General features: G+C 37.6%; 2 protein-coding genes across 2 annotated transcripts; both read right to left on the bottom strand.

The window, feature by feature from the left end:
* Nucleotides 1–4,140: 4,140 nt before the first annotated feature.
* On the bottom strand, nt 4,141–4,934 carry LOC131321367 (protein IRX15-LIKE-like; the record flags this gene model as incomplete). Its single annotated transcript, XM_058352351.1, has 2 exons — nt 4,141–4,199; nt 4,442–4,934. Coding segments are annotated over 2 exons (528 nt in total), but the record flags the coding sequence as incomplete, so codon positions are not given.
* Nucleotides 4,935–14,051: 9,117 nt separating this feature from the next.
* On the bottom strand, nt 14,052–20,445 carry LOC131320316 (uncharacterized). The gene is made up of 9 exons (XM_058350984.1): nt 19,932–20,445; nt 18,289–18,372; nt 17,496–17,530; nt 17,198–17,309; nt 15,596–15,669; nt 15,108–15,219; nt 14,802–14,887; nt 14,647–14,695; nt 14,052–14,561 (listed from the first exon to the last, which is right to left on the bottom strand). Exons 1-9 carry the CDS (start codon nt 20,328–20,330, stop codon nt 14,484–14,486), a joined length of 1,029 nt encoding a protein of 342 aa, XP_058206967.1. The 5' UTR covers nt 20,331–20,445; the 3' UTR covers nt 14,052–14,483.
* Between the last annotated feature and the right edge of the window lie 3,255 nt (nt 20,446–23,700).

A 23,700-nucleotide genomic window follows, 5' to 3' on the forward strand; every position in this document is an offset into this window, starting at 1 on the left:
TTTTTGTTTTTGTTTTTGTTTTTTTTAATACTTTTTGTTCTCCGACCTAGTATTTGGTTCCCCATGTAGAAAAATAGTACTAGTAATACAGGACCAATTGGTTTTGTCGGTGCAAATGCCATTTCTTTACCATGGTTTTTCACCCAATTCTCTGTCCCCTCTTTTCCACCCATTTCTTTACCATCACGTTGCAAGTTTCGAAGTTTTCACTCCCAGTGAAAGCATATCCATTACTGCACACAAAAGCAAGAAGCGTCATAAAGGATCTAGCTCCTATCCAGTACAATACTAGTTTGGACTATCCAGATCCGGATAGTTTAAATTTAAGGGTTTTGTTAATATGTGCCCCTGAAGGCGGGCACATATTAAGGCACATGTTACGACTCTATAAATGAAGCCAACTAATCCCACTAGTATAGAAAATAGTGACAGTAATTGTAATATTGGGCAAAGTAAGAAACTTGTTCGATGGACAAAAATACCCTTTACTTTCTACTGCCTTCAGTTTTTTCCCTCTATTGTTTTTTTTGGTAAATGTTTTTTTCCCTCTAAATTCATTAGACAACAATAACCCCAACACCTGTGCGTGGGAACAATTGTTTTTTTTTTTTAAATTTTCCCCTTCTTATCTCTAGATACAAAAGATCCATTCAATTCCTTTGCTGGATGAAAACTTATTTTTCATAATTTTTTTTATTAAAACTTATATTTTGTAATTTTTGTTCAGATTTTCATCATTATTGTTGAATTAAATCATTGTTCTCAATGTTTGGACCGAAGTTGAAATTTTTCATATGGGACAATATTGTAGGCAAAAAAAAAAAACCAATTATTTGGTATTTTTGTGTCTTTTTTAGTGAACCTTTTTTGTTTTTTGTCATAATTTTTTACTTTTCAGACTTATCTCGAGACAAATGATTGATCTAAAAAATAAAACATGAATTCAGCAAAAATTCAAAAAGAATGGCAAGAATACCCAAAATAAGTGTGAACTCACCATGAGAATAGGCTTGTCGATAAAGTGGAGGATCATTGAAGGGACTCAAATATGCCAAATAAAAAGGAGATCCATTCTCAAAGAAACTCTTTTCGAAAAAAATCTCCAAAGAAGGAAATTAGGTTAAGGAGTTATTAGAATTTGGTAGTGAAAAATAAAACGGCAAAGTGTTAAGAAATTGCTATCTTTACTCACTCATCATAGAATTAATGAATTAAGTACGATATTTATGTATTCATCCAATAAAAAAAATCAAGCACAATAAAATAGCTTCTCATTGCAAGTCTGCAATTGCCCATGAGAGTTGAAACGGTTAGGAGTAAAGTTGAAAGGGCAAAGAATTACAGAGGGAAAAAACATTTACCAAAAAAAGTGGGAAAAAAAATAAAGGGAGGGCAGTAGAAAGTCAATGGTATTTTTGCCTCATCGGAAAAAAAAAAAACAAGTTTCTCGCTTTGCCTAATACTACAATTACTACACTATTTCCTACACTAGTGGGGTTAGTTGGCTTCATTTATAAAGTCCTAATAAGTGCCTTAACATGTGCCTTAAGAGCATCCATAGTAGTGAAATAAGCAAAACAAAAAATTGTTAAATCTAGTAATATTGGATTAAAAAAGTGTTTACATTGAAATAATCAAACTTAGTAACCTCTTAATAACTCATCAAAATTTGCTTTTTAATAATCAAAACTAACAATATTTTATTAATAACCAAATTTTATCTTTTAATCAAAAACACCAACATTACACAAAAACATTTTATCTCTCTCTCTCAACAATGTTTGCAAGAAATAATTTTAAAAAATTGTAACTTTTAAATATTTTTTTCTATTTTTTTTTAAAACAATTTTTTCAAAATTTTTAAAAGCTATAAGTAAATAAAGTGTGTTTTTCAAAAAAATATTTTTGAAATTTCAAAACTCTTTTATAGAAAACAGTTTTTTTACACAAAAACTGTATTTAAAGTTTTTAAAATTTCAAAATTATTTATATAAATACAATTCTTTCAAAATTTCTAAAAATTGTATTTATCATTTTTAAGTAAACAAAGTGTGTTTTTTGAAAAACTGTTTTTTGTTTCGAAAAACTTTTTTTTTGAACTATTTATAACATAAACTGTTTTTTCAAAAAATATGCGTAAAATAAAGAAAAACAATTTGGAGATCTCATTGGTTTTGATTATAAAAAAAAAATAACTAATATAAAATTTGATATTGTTAACTTTAGCTACTTCTAAATAAATAATCAAAATTTGATGTGACATATTTTAATTATTCACATTTGCTTATTCCACTGCTGATGCTCAAAAGACACATATTAACAAAATCCTAAATTTAATACAATACAAGTAGTTCAGATTTTTTCATACATTTTAACCAGTAAAAGAGTAAAACTACATCAAAATTATTAATTGCAGCAAATGAACGATCTCGTTAAAGGCTGTTTTCTCCGATCCAAAACATGGACCGGACCGATCCGGATCCGGATCTGCATCATAAACATCTCACCGGAACCCAGTTCCTTTCATCTCATCCAAATGAACTTTACCAAATTTAAAGAATTTAACCCATTTCGATGGGTACCACAAATAACCTCGAATAATATACTAGTAGAATAATATGAATTGTAGAGAAAGAAAGGATTAGGCTCAGATCTGTGTACCATCAGACGAGGATCCGACTCTGCCATGGCTGCAATCACAGTTGCCTACGAGGGAAGAAAAAGAAAACCCCTTTTCATCTCTCGAATACCCTCTGTGATGCCCCGCCAGGTAAACGGGTCGGATCCACAACGTCCGAATCATCTGCTCGGGAAAGCTATCGTCACGGCCTATTAGAGATGGGATGTTTCCGGTGAAGTGAAGTATTCGTCAGAAACCTCAGGAGCACTGAATAATTTCTCCGATAACTGGGAAGATTGGAGATGCTCTTAGTTTTGATTATTCCATTGCGGATACTCTTAGACCCTGTTCTGCTGGTAGTACTTGTTCTGGAAATGGAGACTGAAAAAACTACGAGTACACCAATGGTGTAAACACACACACACACGCACACAGAGGGGAGGGCTGTTGAGTTGTGGGGGAGAAATCATGGGCTCAGATGATGGGGATCATCTTGTATGTTTACAGAGAGGGACAACCACCCAAAGAAATCCCAATTTCTCTCTGTTTGGAGCCTCATTCTCGAGCATATAACCCTAGTTACTTTCCCAAACCCATTTTTATAGTGCCCCCGTAATTTTTCTTCGGTTTCACCGCCACTCCCTTGTTCGCATCTTGTTGGCGGGGCAACCAGAATCCGGTTCAGAAATTTTCTTAAAAAGTAAATAGTTTATTTTATATTTTTAAATTTAAAAATAAAGTAAATAAAAAATAATTTTTTAATTTTTTTGCATCGTATAAAAGATCTCGATGAGATCTTTCAAATAAGATCCATATTGTATATTTTTAAATTTCAATAAGTCCATAATTTTTAAGCTTAAAATTACTTTTTTAAAAAATAAGGACTTATTTTTAGTTTCGGAACAGAGCCTAATACTCAAGTTTAATCCGTGTCGTTAGTTAAAAATTTGTTCAAGATCGGCTTGTTAAAGTTTCAATCAAGGTTGTACAAACTATTACTCTTTTTGTTCAGCTTATCACTGCTTATGTAGAATAAAAAATTCAAACTATTTGAGATTGATTTGTGTTTGGCTTGATAAAACTCATTTGAGCTCATCCCATCTCATAAGCAAGCTAGTTCGCACATATTTTTGAAACTCATTTACTCCGCTTGGTTCCCATTTTTTAGAGTAACTTTTTACTCTCGACACAGTTTCCAATAAATCTCTCTTTATCTCTCTCCACTCATTACCGCTCATTATATCCAAAATAACTTTTTAAAATATAAACCAAACAAAGTGATTAAGGGAAATGATACGCCCACCGCCTATCATCCACCGAACAACCCACCGCATCACCCATTGCACGACACTCGGCGGTGGGCCCCACCATTTAAAAAAAAAAACCCAGAAATAAGTCCACACCCAATTGAGAGAGAGAGGAGGAGGACGGCCATAAACACTGCCGACGACCTTCACGACCGCCATCCCCCAAACCTCCGTTCCAAGTACGCCGATAATCCCTGATATCCTTCCTCATCACCCCCTTCTCTCTCTTCCCCCATTTCACACCCTCTCCTCTTCTCTCTCTAGAAAAGACTCTAATGCTCTATTCCGTAACTCAAAATAAATATTTATTTTTTAAGAAGGTAATTTTAAGTTTAAAAATAATATATTTACGCAAATAATTTTTCTATTAATATGGATCTTATTTAATAGATTCCATCAAGATCTTTTATACGGTGCAAAAAAAATTAACAAAATATTTTTCATTTACATTATTTTTAAGTTTGAAAATGTGAAATAAGCTGCTTATTTTTTACGAAGGTTTCTGGAACGGGACCTAAATCCCAAACAAAAACTAGAAAAGACTCCAAATCCCAAGCAAAAAGCAACACACCAGGCTCCTCCGAAAAATCAACAGCTACATCAAAAAAAAGAAAGAAAGAAAAGAACTGGAACCCTGCAATCAGAGAATAATCATAGGCCTCGATGTCCGGGTGTGCTTCTTCGAGCTTGGAGACCAGGTAGGCGTTCTCGTCAACGAAGACGGTGCGGCCGTTGTGGTTGAGGACGTGCCAGAGGAGGGTTTCGTGGGCCAAGTTGAAGATGAGGAAGTTGCATTTTGGGGCAGCGCCGGGAGGACGGCGGTGATGGATTTGAGATCGATGGAGGCGGTCGGTAGTGGCGGTGGAGTTCGGGGTTGAGCCGTAGTGGAGGAGGGCGTCGAATATGGGTTTGGGTAAGGGGCCGCCACCCCTGTCAGCGACATAGGAAGTGGTGGTGGAGGTTTTGGTGGTGCGGACTGATGAGAGGGCAGCGGAAGGAAGAAGAGAAAGAAGAATGAGGGGAGAGAGAGAGAGAGGGAGGAGGGAGGGTAGGGATGGCAATCCCGACCGCCTCACCCCGCCCCAAATGGGTTGGAAATTCGGGAATTTTTCGGGGATCGGGTAGGGGATGGGGATAATTTTTTTTTAAAAATGGGGAACGGGTAGGGGATGGGTATGAGTTTGTCCCCGCCCCATCCCCGCCCCGCCCTGTTTGTGTGTGTGTGTGTGTGTGTGTGTGTCTATATATATATATAAAATAAATAAGTTATATACATAAATGAAAATTATATAGGAGTACTATATATACATAAGTGAGGAAGAAAGAAAGAAACTAAATCTCACTGTCAATTAACATAGAAAGTAATTGAATTCACTTACCACGGATAGAAGATTAGTAGAAAGAAGAACTCAAATCGATAGTTCTAGTCAGATAAATATTGTTCACGTCGAAAACTCATGAAATAACGTCGTGTTGAGAGACTAAGAAACGAAGCTTCAAAGAGCTCTGCTTGTGTTGTTTGTTCTTGGCATCTTGCTGCAGGAGGGATACCGGATTAAGAATATCGATTTTGCCTGTGGTTCCAGTTGGATTCCCGATTCCCCACGGGGATCCCCGTTCCCCGTTTGGGGAGGGGATGGAGGGTAAAAATAATTCTCCGGTGGGGATTGGGGAGGGCATGGGGATGGATTTGGATTCGGAGACGGGAATAGTGATATCCACCCCCTACCCGCCCCATTGCCAACCCTAAGGGAGGGAGGGAGGGACTGGATTTTTCTAGCTTTCTTTCTTTCTTTTTTTAAAAATGGTGGGTCCCACCGCCACGCGTCGGGCAATGGGTGATGCGGTGAGTTGTTCGGTGAATGATAGGCTGTGGCGTATCATTTCCTAGTGATCTGTGCCTTGTTCTCTTTACAATTCAAAAAGAAATTTTCAAAAAATTATTCCTAAATTCTTTCTACTTCCAACATTTCTCTCTTTATCTCTCTTCACTTATTACCCCTACTATTTTTCAAAAAAAATTCAAACACCAATCCAAACATAATATAAGTTTTCAAACCAAGTATCATCAACCAGCTTGGCTCATTTGACTTGTTTATCCCTATTTGTTGGTGCTAAGGCTTATACTAGTTACACAATTTTTGGTTCTCGTTTTAAATTTTCACTCTGTTTTTACTTTCATTTTCCGTTATCACATTTCTTTAGTATCAGGTTTTTTTTTATTTTATAAAACAAAAAAATTTATGGGTATACCATTTGGTGTATATCAAATGTACGCCGAATGAGCTAAATTTATTAAGTGTTTTATTAAAATAATATTTTAAACAAATTGAACAATTTTGATCATTAGTGTGACACGATCTGGTGCATATTTGAAATACCCATAGTTGACTCTTTATAAAATAAAATAAAAAAATTGCTTGCGTGCACTCGCTTTTTTTCTCAGTATCACTTAAGCATGCACGCAGTATGCGACTTGGGATATATATATACTCTCTCCTCATTCTCATTTTGGCTCAAGCATGCACATTAGGACCTCACCATGGGAAGATAGAAGAATAGTTTGGACAAAGCGTGCGCATGAAATTTTTTTTCTTCTCCCTTTGGTTGCGCGGTGCAAACTTCGTATACTTGAAGAGCTTGGTTAACCATTCACTAGGCGATGAATAATATGCATGAGAGACCAAACAAGTTTAAACCTTAATGCACATCTCAGGCATGTCGATACTCACTCACTGACATCAACACAATTTTCTCAGGTGTCGATACAACTTGCACACATTTTCCTAATTGAAATTCTCGACTAACGACTTTAAGTGCAAACAAAGTGGTAAAAAAATAAAGCATTCGAAGGCAAGCATTTGGCAAAATCATTAATTTCTTTAAAAAAAAAAATCCAGCACAGACGTTCAAGACTTTGCTCCGCACCATTGAGTTTTCAGAAAACGTCTATGGATAATTGTTTCAGGAACGCGTTTCGAGCGTAAAGATATGCAATAGATTTTTTTTACGTCAGTTACTACCCTGCTATTTTTGCTTTGGGAAATCGGTCTTATTCGCTTATTTGTTCTTCAATTTACATGCCTTGTGAGAATTTGAAAACCCATCAAAATGTCTTCCACAAACCGTAATCTCTCAAGGCATATTACATAGCCCACAGCCAAGTACTTTGTTTTACAATTGATTCTGCAGTAGAAATCAAACTGCTAATAAAACCCTCCAAAAACCTCACATATTTAACAGACAAACGCAATTCACGAATAAGAACCACCAAGCTCCCCAAACTGAACACATTATTACATCCAGAAACCGAACGAATCAAAACAAAAGAAATAAACATAACTTTGTGTACATATATAAATAAACAGGAGGCAATAAATGATTAGGCTCAGATCTGTATATGACAAGGCAAGAATCTGACTCCACCATGGCTGCAAAGAACAGTTGCCCATAAGGTTGAGAAAGGGAATTGGGCTAAAGAGAAGATTTGGGCAAGGATAAATTATGGGTTGCAAATGGAATCACCCACAATCCCTCATAGGCCCTCTGTGTTGCCCCGCCAAGAAACAGATCGGATCCTTTTGCCTGTATCATATTCTCGCCAAAGCCATCGTCACAGCCTTCAAGTTCAGGTGTGTAAAGAAAACAGAACCAGCAGGTGCAAATGTGCAAGCTTTCCTCCAATATCAAAGACCACCAAATAATTTTTCCACACAGACAGATGTATGCAAGCCAACATATTGTATGCGCAAGAGAGAGAGAGAGGGTTGTTGATTTTGTGGGGGAAATCATGGGCTCAGATGATCCGAAAAGGGATCATCTTTGTGGAAGAGAGGGGCAACCACCCTTAGAAATACCCGATCTCTCTTTTGGAGCCTCATTCTTGAGAAAAAAGAGAGGTATGAGGAAGGGCTGAACCGTTTCTTTGTATCTTTTTTTTTTTATCGGCAAGCTGAACCCATTCTTGAGTTCAACTTCAACCCTTGTTCTTGGTCCAAGCTCTCAAATTATAGTCCCAAAATCCTCGTGGTTTGAGTGGCATTGCTAAGAGAGGAGTACAAGGTTCCGTTCTGTTAAAGTTCTTAGGCTGTGTTGTTGTAAACTTATAAGTCTAAAAAAAAATAGATATATGTATGGGGGTTAGGCTCAGATCTGTGTATGATCAGAAAAGAGTCCAAATCCGCCATGGCTGCAACCACAGTTACCCGTGAGAGCAAAAAGAAGAAGAAAACCCCTTCTTCTCCCAGAGCTGTGCATGCCCCGCCAAGAAACGGTCAGATGCTCTATCGCCTGAATCATCTGCTCAGAAAAAGCTATCATCACAGCCAAAGTTTTTGTTTTCTTTTCCATTGTACGTCTTTTGGGTAAGATACTGGAGGGGATCTTAACTAAGAGCATCCGTAGTGGAATAATCAAAACAAAAGGTTGCTAAGGATAGCAATATTTGCTCAAAAAGAGCTCACATTGGAATAACCAAACTCAGCAACCTCTTAGCAACTCATTAAAGATAGGTAATGTATTGTAAGAGAATGACATGTCATCTTCCAGATTCTGATTTCCCAGCAAAAGAGCGCAAATACACACACACACACATCGATCGAGAGAGAGAGAGAGAGATGGGAGGGTTGTTGATTGTTTGGGAGGAATCATCGACTGTGATGATCTGATTAGGGATCATAATCTTGATTAGCAGAGAGGGGCAACCACCCTCAGAAACACCCACTAATCTCTCTGCTGAAAGCCTCAAAATCCTGAAGCAAGGCCTTGCTTCGCATTACCAAATGGTGTGTACCCATAGACAGTTCGCAACAGAGAGTAAGTAAACTATAACAAGAAGGGCTAGTTGGAACTCACCCTGAGGGCTAGTTAGGCTCAGATCTGTGAATATTCATAGACGAGAGTCTGACTCCGCCATGGCTGCAACCCACAGCAGCTCTGTGAATGCCCCGCCAGTGAACGGGTCGGATCCTCCGTCCCTGAATCACCTGCTCAGGAAAAAGCTATCTTCACAGCCAATGTTTTTCCTTTTCTTTTCCATGGTCTGTTTCTGTTTCGCTTTTTGGGTAACCATGTTTCCACAAACAATTCCCTACTGGAGCTGTAAGTATCATTTCCAGTTCTGATTTCCCAGCAAAAAGCCACACCCACGCACGCATATAGATACATACATACATAAATATACAGAGAGAGAGAGAGAGAGAGAGAGAGAGAGAGAGAGAGAGAGGGGTGTGTGTGTGAGCAGAGGAGGGCTGTTGATTTTTTGGGAAGGAATCATCGGCTGTGATGGTCTGATTAGAGATCATCAGCATGAGTAGCAGAGAGGGGCAACCACCCTCAGAAACGCCCTCATCTCTCTGCTGAAGCCTCAAAATCTTGGGGTAAATCCAAATACCAAAAACGGACGGGGTCTTCAAGTTTTCAGATGGTCAAAGTACAGCACTCGCTTCGAAACAGAGAGTAGGTTTGGAGATGCTATGCTATGAAGCTACCAAGTTCCAACCCTAATCCCTTGCTCGAGGCCATTATTTACTTAGAGCATTTCCAATCCACCTCTATTTTTCCAAAATAGAGGATGGATGTGACACATTGAGGGGAGATTTTATAATTTATTCTCTTTTTTCTTCACTTTTTGTAGTTTTTGGGAGAATTTTTGAGGGACCCACCGTCCTTTTTAGAGTTTGATCCTCCAAAAGTAAATTTGGTCCTCTAAAAATGGAGGATCAAAAGCAAATTTGGAGTACAAAATTCCTCCAAACTCTAAAAAGGACGATGGGTCCTTCAAAAATTCTTCCAAAAAGTACAAAAAGTGAAGAAAAAATTGGAATAAATTACAAAATCTCCCCTCAATGTGTTACATCCATACTCTATTTTGGAGGAAATGGAGATAGATTGGAGATGCTCTTATAAGTCTTATATCGCTTCCAGCTTTCCCTTCTGTTCTTTTAAAGGTTATTTTGGTAAGGTGCAGAAGATGCAAGGTTATTTTGGACACTCCGCGTAAACATAAACTGTTGAGAGATTCCTTTTTTTTTACTCCGTATTAAGAGCATCTCCAACCAATGCTCTATTTCTCCATTTGAGAGTATAAAACTCTTTCAACCCATCCTCTCAAGCTTCCTCTATTTGAGAAGATGGGATTTTGATCCTCCATATTTAGAGGATGAAAAAAAATATGGAGGATCCCTCTATAACACTATTTACCTTTTAAAATGACATTTATATCCTAATTATGAGTTTCTACTGAAACTGGTAGTTGAACTACCACCATCATTAACTTCACTCTGTTTATTCCTCACTCTGTCTACACTGATCTCCAACATTAATTTCACAGAGGATTTGTGCTTAACTTCTATACATTTCACAGGTTGTAAACTGGTGTTGGAGACATATAATTGGAGTAGTATGTCATCTTCCTCCTCCCATTCTTCCATTTCTTTTGCATAATTAGTAAATTGTGATTGAGCCCCATAAATTGGAAATGTAGTGGAAGCCATGGCTATAGAAAATTGGAGTAAAGAACAAGTGGGAGGGTGGGGGAAATGTAGTGGAGTAAAAACTGGAGTAAAAATCAGGAGGGGAAGTGCCGTGGCAGATTATTTTTGGAGGGAATTTTTGGAGGGTGATTTTGGAGGGAATTAGTAGAGGTTAATTTTGGAGGGAAATTTTAGAGAGAAAAATAGAGGATTTGTGGTTGGAATAAAAAGGAATAGTAATTTCCTTTAAAATCATTTTATGAATAAAATAAAGTATTTTGATACTCTCGAATAGAGTATTGGATTGGAGATGCTCTTAGGAGTACTAGATTTTTACTACAAGACTCCAACAATTGCTTTATCCAATGCACCAGCATTGCTGCCTATGTCTCCAGACTCTCCCCTAAAACCATAAGGCCGTATTTATGGTGTTCACGAGGCGGTACTGTGGTGTGGTGGGCCTAGTGATGGGCAACGGGACAGATCGGAGGTGAATATTGATATATTCAAATCCGAACTACGATCCCTGAAAAAATCTGTATCTGTCTTGATTCTCGAAAAAATTCCCGAATATCCAATTCATTCAGGAAGGGTAACGGATCAAATACGGACGGATCTGTCGAGATGGTCATCCTTAGGTAGGCCCGTAACAAGGTGGGATAATTTACTGTTAGAACTCCAAACGAACCGAGCTGTTCACGACCAGTTTGAGACTCGGTTTGTTAGGACTTAACTTGGAATGGGAGAGGCTGTAGTACACCCGCCACACTTAACTCGGAATGGGAGGGACCGTAGTGCACCCGCCGCACTTAACTCAGAATGGGAGGGATTGTACTACACCTGTCGCACTACAGCGCCGATCCGACCGTCTATCTTGGTGCGGACGATTTGGATTTAATCCAAGCTCTTATAAATCCTAATCGTCTATTGTTCAGATGAAAATCCAAACCATCCATTGTCGAGATGGACGGCCGGATTGGCCGCACTACACGTATAATGCAAGGGGTGCTGCGAGTCCACTTAACTCGGCTCGTTTAGTAATTACATCAAGCTCAAACAGTCAAACTCGAGTTTTTGACTCATTTAATAATCAAGTTAAACTTAACACTCAAAAGCTCAACTTGACTCGAAAAATAGGCTCTAACTCTTTTATAAGGCTCACTTACAGGGGAGCCGAGCTTGAGCTTTTAAATGACATAGTTACTTTTTAGTTTTCTGGAGTAATTTTAAAGTGTAATTAGGCTATTTTATCTATACGCGGGGAAGAACATGAATTTTATTTGTGCTAAAAAGAAATGCCAGCCTACCACCTTTTTCTCAAGAGCCGTTGTTTGAGCTCTCCTTTGATTATAGCTATGGCTGGTGGGTTGAACTTCTTTCTCCAGGAGGTCATTTCTGTATCTAGGTTAGTTTCCGTACACCTTAATTAATTATCTCTTCGGTTTAATTAGAGGCATGACATCCATGCCAAGAAAAAAAAAATTCACAAAAAATTATATTACTTATTGGGCATGATCTAAAGAATCAAGCCCTGATTAATTTCGTGGGGTACAAATTCACCAATCAATCAGATCAATTCTTGAGACAAGTGAGAAAACTTACTTCTATACTTGTCAAATTATTCGCGACTCTTAGTACATTTTTTAAATTACTCTTAGGCTCCGTTCCGGAAACGGAAAAAAGCCCTTATTTTTTAAGAAGGCAATTTCAAGCTCAAAAATGAGAGGTTTATTGAAATCTAAAAATATACACTATGGATCTTGTTTGAAAGATCTCATTGAGATCTTTTATACGATGTAAAAAAAATTAAAAATTTATTTTTCATTTACATTATTTTTGAATTTGAAAATGTGAAATAAGCTGCTTATTTTTTAAGAAGGTTTCTGGAACGGGGTCTTAATTGCCCAAGAGAGTTGATAGATTTTGACTTGATCGTGTTCGTTCTGGGCTTTGAAATAAAAAATGAAAAGAAATGAGAGTGAAAATTTATTTAAACGTGTGCAAAAAAAAAAATTTTGAGTCTAAAATCCCAAAACAAACATGACCGATCTTCGGGGATATGTACTTGTAAATCCCTAAACTACAGGCCTAAACTATCACATGATGCGAACCCAATTTTTGGGTGCCATGTGCGTATCGCATTACCAGGTGGATGTAGTGCCAAGCACCCACATCTGGATGCTTTCAAAAATATGTTTGACGGTTCAAATTAAAACACTCTCTTTCATCTCACCCCACTACTCTCTTTCCTCTTTCCGAAATGAAAAGCTCAGATGCGCTGAGCGGGCATCCCGGGACTTGAAATAAACCAATTATGGAAACAACCCAGGCAGGACGCAATACATGGGGAAGGGCCATGGTTTAGTCAAAACAAAAGACGAAAAACGAAAGAAAGAAGAAATTTTTTATTTTTGTAAAAAAAAAAAAACAATTAAAGAAAAGAAATTAGATTAGGCTCAGATCTGTGTGAATGATTCAGAGTGAAGATTGGTAACTCCGCCATGGCTGCAACCACAGTTTCCTGTAAGAAGAGAAGAATGAGAAAACCCCTCTCTCACAGACCCTCCGGGTTGCCCCGCCATGAAACGGGTCGGCTCCTCCATCCCCAAATCATCTGTTAAGAGATCTATCATCACAGCCTGAATTTTTTTTTTTTTTTTTTTTTGGTTTTCCGGGTAAGATTCCTCGAGGAAACAATTGGATACGACGACGAAGAGAGGTCACCGTAATTTACCAGCACACACACACACACACACACACACACATACATACAGGGAGACAGAGTGAGAGAGAAGGGTTGTTGATGTTTGAAGAGGAATCATCGGCTCAGATGAACTCCGAAGAGAGATGATCATCTTGATTGCAGAGAGGACAACCACCCTTTGAAATATCCCCAATCTCTCTGCTTGGAGCCTCATTCTCAGTCTTCAAAATTAGTACTGAAGAACATTTACTATCTGAAGAGTCAAATGAAGAAGATGTTCTTAAACAGAATTAGGGCTGGAGATGCTCTGAAGCCTCTCTCTCTCTATCCCTCACTATCCGCACAACCAAAAGCCTCTTCTTATTTTATACTCCTACCAAATTTCACTTTCTTCCTCCATTTACAGCTTATTTACATCTTGTGAGCACCCACATTTGACTCTTAAACATTTTCAGCCCCGTTTGCTAACGGAATATAAAAGACGGATATGTTCGCCCCGTATAAGAATATCCGAAGTACTTCTATCCAAAACGGACATTATATACAAATAGAGAATTATTTGACGTAATTAATTATTATTATTATTATCTTGTCATAAGCAATTACTAGTTACTAACGAAAACTATATGTAACAAGAGGATTAAGCAAGAACCCTCTCATCCCAAAAAAAACAAAAAACGAAATTAAAAATTTCCTAACTAGATGCAATTGTTTCAAGTTATATCCTACCCGTTAAATACAAAATGGGAACAAAGGATAGTAACCCATGAGGTAATTTAGCGATGCACAAAAGATCAATTAAATCATTCTTCATCTTCTTTTGTTTCTTTCCCATTCTCAGAGGGAGAATTTCCCCACAGGCTTGACAAGTCAAAGAATCAAGGCGACACGGTGGAAAATCCACAATGACAAATGAAAAGGCAGAAAATCAGCACTGCGATATTTGCGAGCTATTTTTGAGTTTTATAAGTATCTGCGTGTGCGTTTTTAGTTTCTAAGTGAAAACATAACACACATCCGCAAGAGCAAACAAGTATCAATGTATCCGTAAAACAATATTATGGAGGCAGCACTTCTGTGATGGGAGCACGGACGTGCTATTTTTTTACATAAGAGCAAGCGCTCAATCTCATTTGCACTCTTAATCGCAAATAAATGGTAATAATACAACGCTTAAAACTAAGGGAAAATAAAGCTCATTATAGAACTCACTGCTGATGTCAAAAAGGCAAAGGTTGTGTTAAAAAGCAGATTTGATATGGCAAAATTTTTTTTTTTACAAGGCACTGATGCGAGAAAGTATGGGGGAAAATGGTGAAGAAATTGCGTAGCACTAGCAACTTCAAAGAATGGACAGGACTGATGCTGATGGGATGAATTTACATGAACTCCTTACCCTGTTGTTGGAGTACAATTTTGTGCACAATTTCCCCCGTCAAGGAAATGAAATAGGTCACCTGTCGTACAAAGCAGAAAATACAAATGCATCAGTTAACGCGAAAAATGCATCCATATTTAAACGTGGAACAATATGATACCCACCATCTCTAGGGAGCTCACTCTGTGGAGAAGGAACCCGGTACCTTTTTCTCTGCAAACCCCGAAGAGAGGCAAAGAGTAAGCAAGATGTAAGTGCACGTTCGCTCTCTATTGAAGAATCACACCAGAAATAAGGGATTCAGCCTTCAGGTAATCACCTGTGGGAAACCAGTCTTTGGTTGATAGGGGTAAAATCAAGCCCTTTGTCGAGTCTAGCATAAGCCTGGCCGCTCAAGTATGCATTCTGAAAAGAAGATGCAAACTCATCTCATTAAAGAGTGATGAGAAATTGAATTATCTATCCACACGGAAACATTTTCAATCTGTTTTGAGCACTGAGCCAAATCAACATCATCATATGACTTCTACGAGTTCTCATATTTGTAGCCAAAGCGTTCTTTTTCACTTAGACAAGGTTCGATAACAATTCAGGACCTTGCAAGTTGCAAGAGTCAGCCACTTACCACTCCATGTTTATGGAATATGGTGTAGAGAGAGACAGGAACTTGTTTTGTCTCATTTTGCTCAATTGTTGTGTTACAAGCCTCCATTGGGTGGAATCCAACAACAATGCACCTGGATTGAGAAATGGAGGTGATTAGTACTGAAAATGACTAGCCAGTAAACATGCTAACAATATGGAGATGCTTAGGAGGGGTGGATAAGGTTGAAGGAACCCTCCTTGAAAGCGTATTTTCTCATACTCGTTCTTCACATTACCATTTACCATTTAAAGCAAACAGAAACACCAACTCTTATGATAGCTTTCTATAAATGCCAAGTTTTCAAGGGACTTCACTAAGGATCATAACCATCATATGGAAACAGTACAGGATACATTGATGCCGTTGAGGTGAAAATTATTCCTAGGTCTTTGTAATGAAGCCATATAGCACATTCTGCCTTCAGCAAATAAACTATGAATTGCAAGTATGAAGCACTTGGATTCTACCAGTTACTGTTGCTTGCTTTTAGTATCCTTGTCAGCCAGTGTAGTTGATCTCTTCCTTTGCCACTTGGACGATCCTAAATCATGAACTTTTTCAAGTTTAATTCAAGTGAATAAGAATTGCAACACTATCACCCCAAAAGTCAACAAGTATTTATCTCAAACAAAGCACTAATTTACAAGGAGGAAAAAAGACAAGTATGCATATTGAACATTAGAGGAGCGCCATGTGATATCAGTAAAATGCGTGCTAAGTTTTGAGTGGATCAAAAAATTCCAAAGTTTATCATAGGCCAACTGAAACGAATCGTAAAACTCAAGCTAAATAGGAAAGGGAAATAGAACACGAGTAATTCCTCAAAAAACATTATCCTATTGCAAAAGATCATCGGCAAATTTCTTATTATCACTTTTAGAGATTCTATCTTCCACCTTCAAGAGAAACTTTGAGAGTCCTTTTTTCCAAAAGTAAAGGAAAACGGTTTCTCTTTTTCTTCATATGAAACATGGCCACTTGTATATTAGACTCACTCATTTGACTGTGCACGTGATTGACTACTAGAAAATGATACCATTTGAGCCTAGCTTTCTCAACAAGACCATTGGTGAGATATTTGGCCTGTTAAGCCTTCAAGAAGCATTGGGCAGGGAGATCCTTCACCCCTTTGTTGGTTTGTCCTTTGTGCTAAATGGCAGACAGAGTTGCTAGACATAGAACTGCAGAATGAGGTAATTCATGGGTTTTCTCTGAAGCTTTGCACTGAGGGAAATTCAGCTCAGCACTGGACAGATTTTGTCGGGGAGGAGGAGGCGACTTGTGTTCATCAGTTGTCTTGAAGTAAGTTTGAGTAAATTGGCGGGAGGCCTTGATTTTAGGGATGCTAATGGATTGACTACAAAGACCATGGATCTGTGAGAAATCAAAGTCTGATTGCTGCAGTTGTATCGACATTGAAGTAATGAAAGGTACTTCCCATTGTTTTGTAAAGAGAGCTTGCACCAGGGTAGCTCATAGAGTTGCTAAATATGCAGTGTCTAGTGATTCCAGACTTCCAGTGTATGGCACTATGGTGGGATTCTCATGTCCCAGCTTGGTTATGAGACATTGCAAACCAAGATGTCTGTTCTGGATGGTTTCTAATAAAACCTTGTTTGTGTGATAACAAAAGGACTAGCTTTCTAATTGATAAATCCAAGGCATCGTTTATTTCATCAACTGCCCAGGTTATAGCTAGGTAGCAATGTAGGAGGCGAAAAGAGCATATGAGGAATTGATATCGGGCTATCCCCAAGGAAACAAACCATCGGTTTAGACCGCGTTCCAGCAAGGATGAGAAGTAAGAATATCATGAACAAAGAGCAGATATCATGCTGATGCGGTTGTTTGTGGACTATGTGCGGTGAACAATTTAAAACAAGAAGATGCATATCAAACCATCCAAGGAGGGCATAGAAAAGCTCAAACAACAGCCAGACTTCTGCCAACTTAAACACAAGAGTGTTGGAAGGTAGAATGAAAACATGGACTTCACCATATCCTTATACATAGTTGACATAAATGAAATGTTAAATTGCACAGTACTACTACTAAGAAACACTGCATACTTGTAGCGAACCAGTATTCAGGGCAATGAGATCGAACGTTGCCCCGTGGGAAGTTTTCACCCGCTTGAGGAAATAATCTGATCCTTGCCTATCCAAAGCTGTAGTTGTGTACCTACAAGTTCAGGAGCAGACAATTAAGAGACGGTATGGAAAAATCCCCATAAGTCATCAATTTCAGAGTACCCTTGTTGTTTCACAAATAAGAATATGAAGGTTCCCATATTTTGTGAAAGACAAAACAGACCAATGTGAAGTAATATCCCAATATCTGTAACTGTTTCAGAGAGGAATTGTGTACCAGGGAACTTTCAGTGACTCAAAAGATCGTGTAGCCTGCAAGGAAAAAAATACGTAATATTGTTACTAATAATTGAGGTTAAAACAGTGGTAAACCCTTGAATCACACAATCCCTTCCCATGTCCAACTAATATGACTATAATTATAAGAAGGTGCATAAAAATCATCAGATTAACCAAACAAAGTACGTACAAGGTCACTCCTACAAGTGAAAATTGTTGCCTTAAAATAAGCAATATTACAGGATATTGGAAACAACATGAGAGATGAAATTGTACTTATTACCAGATTGAAGTAGTGGTGGAGTCAACTTCCCCTCAGTTTAACAATTTACATTCTCTATGAACTTCAGAACTCGATATTTATGAGGAAACCAAATGGATGAGATTTTATGTACTGAAATGACTTCTAGCAAAAGAAATGGAGGTCAGAGCCCTTGTTCATTTTTCCAAATGAATATCACCATAAACAGGAAATGGTACTGTCTTAAAAGGGTTGCCAGAAAGCAAGTTTATAGGTGTCAACACTGCCATAAACTACCATGTTTATCCATTCTAAAGGGTACTAAAAAGTTATATTTCCAGAATTCTGAAAAGGAAGTGAAATCAACCATTTCCCACTGCAAAACCATGCCTAAGTCCTAACTTAAATATTTTACTCCAAACAGTCAAGGGCAATAATCATTTCCATCACTTAAACCAAGTACGAGGCTATCATGAGTTATCAGATTACAGATAAAATTCAAAGGCTAGACCAATTTGATTTTTTGGGAAAAATCTGATGGAGTTCTTACATTCTGCATGAGTGGATCTTTCTCCCCAAGTTCACTAATGTCGACCACAAACTCTGCCTTGCATATCTTTACCACCTTCTCCACCTTCATCAACAAAAGAAATTCGAATAAATGGGAAATTTACTTTGAAATAGCAAAGATCCAAAACCTCGTAAAAGTAAAGAACCAGTAGAACGCTTTAAGGCTTCACTGAGAAAGAACATTGGCAAAAGAAACTGATAAGGTGTTGCAGCCCAACCATAACAAATAAAATGTGCCCCAAAGTACTGGGAAAATATGCTCTTCTCACAGAACGGGGTTGTGAATCATCACCAACCACAAGCAACACGCCAAAAACAGTTGGAAGGAAACTAAAAGGCCAAGAAGAAGGCTGAAAGGAACAGACTTTGAGGTTGTGAGAAATGTCAATATTCTCTTGAAACAAAAAGGAAACTAAAGAAGACGAATGTATGAGACAATCCCGAGTTATTGGTAATTAAATCTTTCTCAGTTGAGTTGAGTTGAATTGAAAGATTACAGCTTCAGCCAAGCAGAATAAGCAAAAATAAATATAAAAATGTATACATTCCAATTCCAAACAAAAACTACGATGTCCATTAGCATTCAACTCCTACAGGCTAGGCTAGGCTAGACAAGCCAGACCCATCAACAAAAAGAATCTACATTCCATTTTAAATGCATACTGAAAGCAAGTTTTTACGGATCCGGATCTTCTGTGAGGATCTTGTGAGAGTTTTAATGAGAGGGAGCCACTTATTAAGTCAAGACATCTAACGGTCCAGAACAAAGAAATTCTTCGAGCTCATAAAATTTGTTTAAAACGATGTCGTTTAATGAATTGTATCTCAAATGGTTACAACGCTCTTTCTTTAACGGAGTCACCTCCGTTAGTTCCCCCGTTTTGTGGGTGTTTTTCTTTTTCTTCTTTTTTCTAAGTTCTCCTTTTCTGTTCATCTCCTCAAATCGTTCCAGCAAGTTCACCCCAAATTGATTCATCTGAGGTTGACAACTTCATGTTTCTATTGTTGTATTGACAGATTTCCTTCTCAATTGATAGAAATAGAACCAGATGACGAATTGTATGGCTCACCGCATCGAGGAGAGACTCTACAAGCCAAGCTCTGTTTTAGTCACTGTTATTCTTTGGACTTTGTGACTTGGTGATGGAATGGTGCATGTCTTCGTAGAAATTTATGAATTTTTAAGTGGATAAAAACTTTTGTTGGGTGAAATTTGGTGGATGGACATAGTTGTCCTGGTTGAGAACAAGGTTTTGGGCTGAAATGGGAACTGAAAACGAAGGAGAAGACTCAGATTTTCTGGCTCTTCTGGGTTCCGCCCATCTAAATGACGTTGTTTGAGCACAAAATTGGAGCAACACACGTTTTCAAGTTTTGCACCGTTGGATATCTTGGCTTAATCAGTGGCACACCCTCTCATTAGAACCCTATCCTCACAGAGAGATCCTCACACACAGGATCAGGATCGGTTTTTACGGGCAAACAGAATCTCTCAACAAAAACAAACAAGGAGAAGGTAACCAACAGAACAGGGTCACATCACCAGCATTCAACAAATTGAGAGGAATTAAGCCAAACCCGCCAACAAGAATTCAAAGAAGTAAGTACTAGAAAGAAACTGACTTGTTTGAGAAGAAGGGTCTGTTCTTCAAGAGGCCTAAACCCTCCCCTGACACTGACGAAGTGAATATCAAGAGGTGGCCTGTCACTGCTCTTCTTCTGGTAAATGGGCTTCTGAGACTGAGGGCGGCCAATGTTTAGAACAAGAAAGAGACCAAAGCAGAGTGAGAGCTGTGTAATCAGAGTGACAACCCATGATTTTTTCTCCATTTTTTCTCCAGCAAGATACAATCCGCAACTGGTGGATCTATGCCATTTCCAGAATGCTGCATGAGCTCTGCATGTTTTTTTCGAGGAAAAAAAGAAGAAGAAGAAGCTCTGTTTGTTTGGGCTGAAAATGTTTTCCCCAAATTGGTATTCAGATTTTTTGGTGTCTGATTTGAACAAAAAATGGGAAAACATATTTTATCTGTAAAACATTTTTCTCGAATTAGCATTTTACGGTTGTGATGGCCGTAAATCATTTTACGACACTGCATTGAGATACCGCTTCACCCATTACGGACAATTGAGTGCATGAATGAATGGCCACTAGGCATCAACTGAGGCTTTTGATTCTCTCCGTGGAAGTCTACATGGAAGGCCACCACCACTCATCGGCTTCCTCTCTCTCTCTCTCTCTTCATCAGCTTCCACTCTCTCTCTCTCTCTCTCTCTACAAGTCCATGATACCCAAGCATCTCTCTCCATGTATATATGAATATGTATGTATTTTTGCCAGACACTTCGAAGCCCCCGCTCCGTGAGAAACGTTTTTGTCAAAACAAATGTACCAAACAGCCACAAATAAAATACGTCAAAACAAACCGAAGCCTAATTTACGGAAAAAATGTTTTTTGCATTTCTTTTTATCTTGTATACTCCCTTTCTAGGAGTAATTTTTAACAAAAATGATACACCCACCGCACCACTTACCACCTGTCACGTGGCGGTGGCTGCCACGTTAACACAGCAAAATTAGAGCAGTCGCATTGTAATAATCAAAATTTGCCACGTCAACTTTTGATTATTTATTTAGAGGGTTGCTAAAGTTAGCAATGTGAAATTCCACATTGTTACTTTTGATTATTCAAATGCCTAAATTTAATTATTGATTAGGATGTTGCTAACTTTAATTATTATAATGTGAGTATTTTTTTAAGCACACATTGCTAATTTTAGCAATTTTTTGATTTTGATTATTACATTGTGGATGCTCTTAAAAAAAAAACACCCAAATCTCCGATCTCTGCACCTTTTCTAATTAGGCTGCCATGTATCCTTTACAAAATCTCAGCCCTTCATTAATCCAAAGGTTAGTCCGGTTGGTGTTGCTCGCTACACAATTGACCGGGGCTATGTAAAAAAATATTTTTTTAGCTCCGGTGTGATTGACCTATCTTTGATCGAATCGGAAAAAAAATTTGTTGATATGCTCGTAAGCTAGCCCGGACACTCATTGCCATCGAGGAAAAAAAAGGTCCTATAATGGATGGTTTGTAAGCATTCTTTCACTTTTCAGAATAATAATAGTAATAATAACGTTTTTGATCCAGTCTAGTCTGCATGCTCTGATACTTTTCGGAATTTCTAAAACTTTTTTGACTAGATAATTACTTCCTTCGTCTCCATTAATTATAACTTTTTTTTTTTTGTCTCTTGTCCTATCTTAACCGGATAAAAAATTAATTATAACTTTTAATTGAGAATACTATTTATATGCAATATGGATCTTATTTGATAGATCTCAATAAGCTCTTTTAAATAATGTTTTCAAAATCACCTAAAAAATTATAAAATGAAAGATACAATCAATTGAAAAGTGGTACGAACTCTCGAAAGAGACTAAGGAACGGAGACAGAGGGAATATTTGGAAAATCACCACCATGTTCATTTTAGAATTTTGGATAATGAGTAGAGAGAGATAGAGACAAAAATAAGAATAATAATTGAGAAAAAATTTATTAAAGGCCATGTACAAAGAAAAAGTCGAAAGGTCAAAATCCCAAAACGAACATGTTCAAGTTCCATGACTTTTTGACTGCCATGCGGCCCATGCAGGAAGGTTAAAACCAGCAAACTCACAGTCATAGGAGTCAGATCCTGTCAAGTTTGGTCCTGACCAGTTTAGTCCATTTTTTTCATCTGAACAGTATTTGAACAGCTCAGATGAAAAAACATGAACCATACTTGACCGGATCCGACCCCATAGTCACAGGGTAAACCACTATTTTGTCTTATTTGATTAGTGAACCCCACTTGGTACCGGTAGGGTGGCCTTAATTTTCTTGGATTCTCGTAAATCAAATGGAAGGAAAATTATTCAATACTTTCAGTGTATACTTAACTCACTTTATTTATAATTTAAAAAAATACTAATTGGATTCACGTCACGTTTCAAATACATTTAGTTCGATTCACTCAAAAATTGATCAACTTAATGAAAATAGACGCCGGGACACACGCTATGTGTGAGCAAGGCAAATTATGATAAAATAAGGCTATAAGCACATCAATTACTTTTGACCATTTGTTGTGCATATTTTTATTAGGTTTGTGCATATTTTATCAGAATTCGCCGTGCACACGCTTTGCGTGTGCCCCTGGCCTCTAGTAATTTATGAAGACACAATGATGTATGTTACTAATAATTGACGACGGTATGAAACTAATTTTTTACGAAAATTCGAACTTCACACCCACGCTCACAATAGGAGTAGGCCCCACACACACACACACACTAGGTGTGTAGTGTGTGCGGGCTCCATCCCTATTGTGAGTGGGGTTGTGTAATTGGATGTGTAAGTGGAATGATTGAATTTTGTATACTTTCAGTTTTTTTTTCAAAATGTTTAAAAATTAACTTAAAAGACGGAATTTTTTTTATCCCAGTCTCAGATTTTTTATCAACCCAAAAATTTAAAGGTTAAAAGGTTATCAAAATGTTTTAAAAGTTTACTAAACGACGGGTTTTTTTTTATCATCACAGCCTCAGTTTTAACCAAAGCTACACGACCTCAGATTTCACATACGCCCCAAAACAGGAAGGGGAGAGAGAGAGAGAGAGAGGGAGAGAGAGAGAGAGAGAGAGAGAGAGAGAGAGAGTACCAAAAAGGTATTGAAGTACAATGGCTTATGATTCATGCACAGCAGCTGTGCACAGCGGCCTTTTTCTCCCACCTCGGGTCGCGCAAAGATAATCGGAGCCGCTCATTTTGTTCAAAATATGTTGTATATTAGAATAGATACTTCACTTACAAAATGAATAATTTGAAGTCATCAAGTGAGAGTTTAAAGAATTGCTGCGATTTAGGTATTAAAAGCCATATGAGAAGAGTAACAAGATTAAATGAACTAAATTTTTTTTACTTAGTATCCATACCCATTGAATTGAATGAGCATAAAAAGATGAAAACAAAGAACCTTATGAATTATTTTAGTTTCTTTTTAACAATCATGGTTCTCAACCAATTAAGACAAAACGATTCAAAGGCAATTTCTTTGAATCGTTTTCTACGACTATCTTCCTATTAGACCACGTGATCCACAACCAATCAAAAGACAAACTTCTAGTCGAATTAGGCCTAATATAATCACTTTACCAATATATTTGTGATTCAAAGGCATGAATATATATACCTACATATTCTAGAAAATCATGACCAAATCAAAGCTATTCGATGGTACCATTTTGATTCTTGATTCAATTCACGGTTTGTCAACTATGCACATTAACTATACGGGGATCAAGAATATTGGCAGATGAAAAGGAAAAGTTACTTTTTCTTGAAA

Source organism: Rhododendron vialii, chromosome 3a (assembly GCF_030253575.1).
Source record: "Rhododendron vialii isolate Sample 1 chromosome 3a, ASM3025357v1".
In the NCBI taxonomy this organism is placed as follows: Eukaryota; Viridiplantae; Streptophyta; class Magnoliopsida; order Ericales; family Ericaceae; genus Rhododendron; species Rhododendron vialii.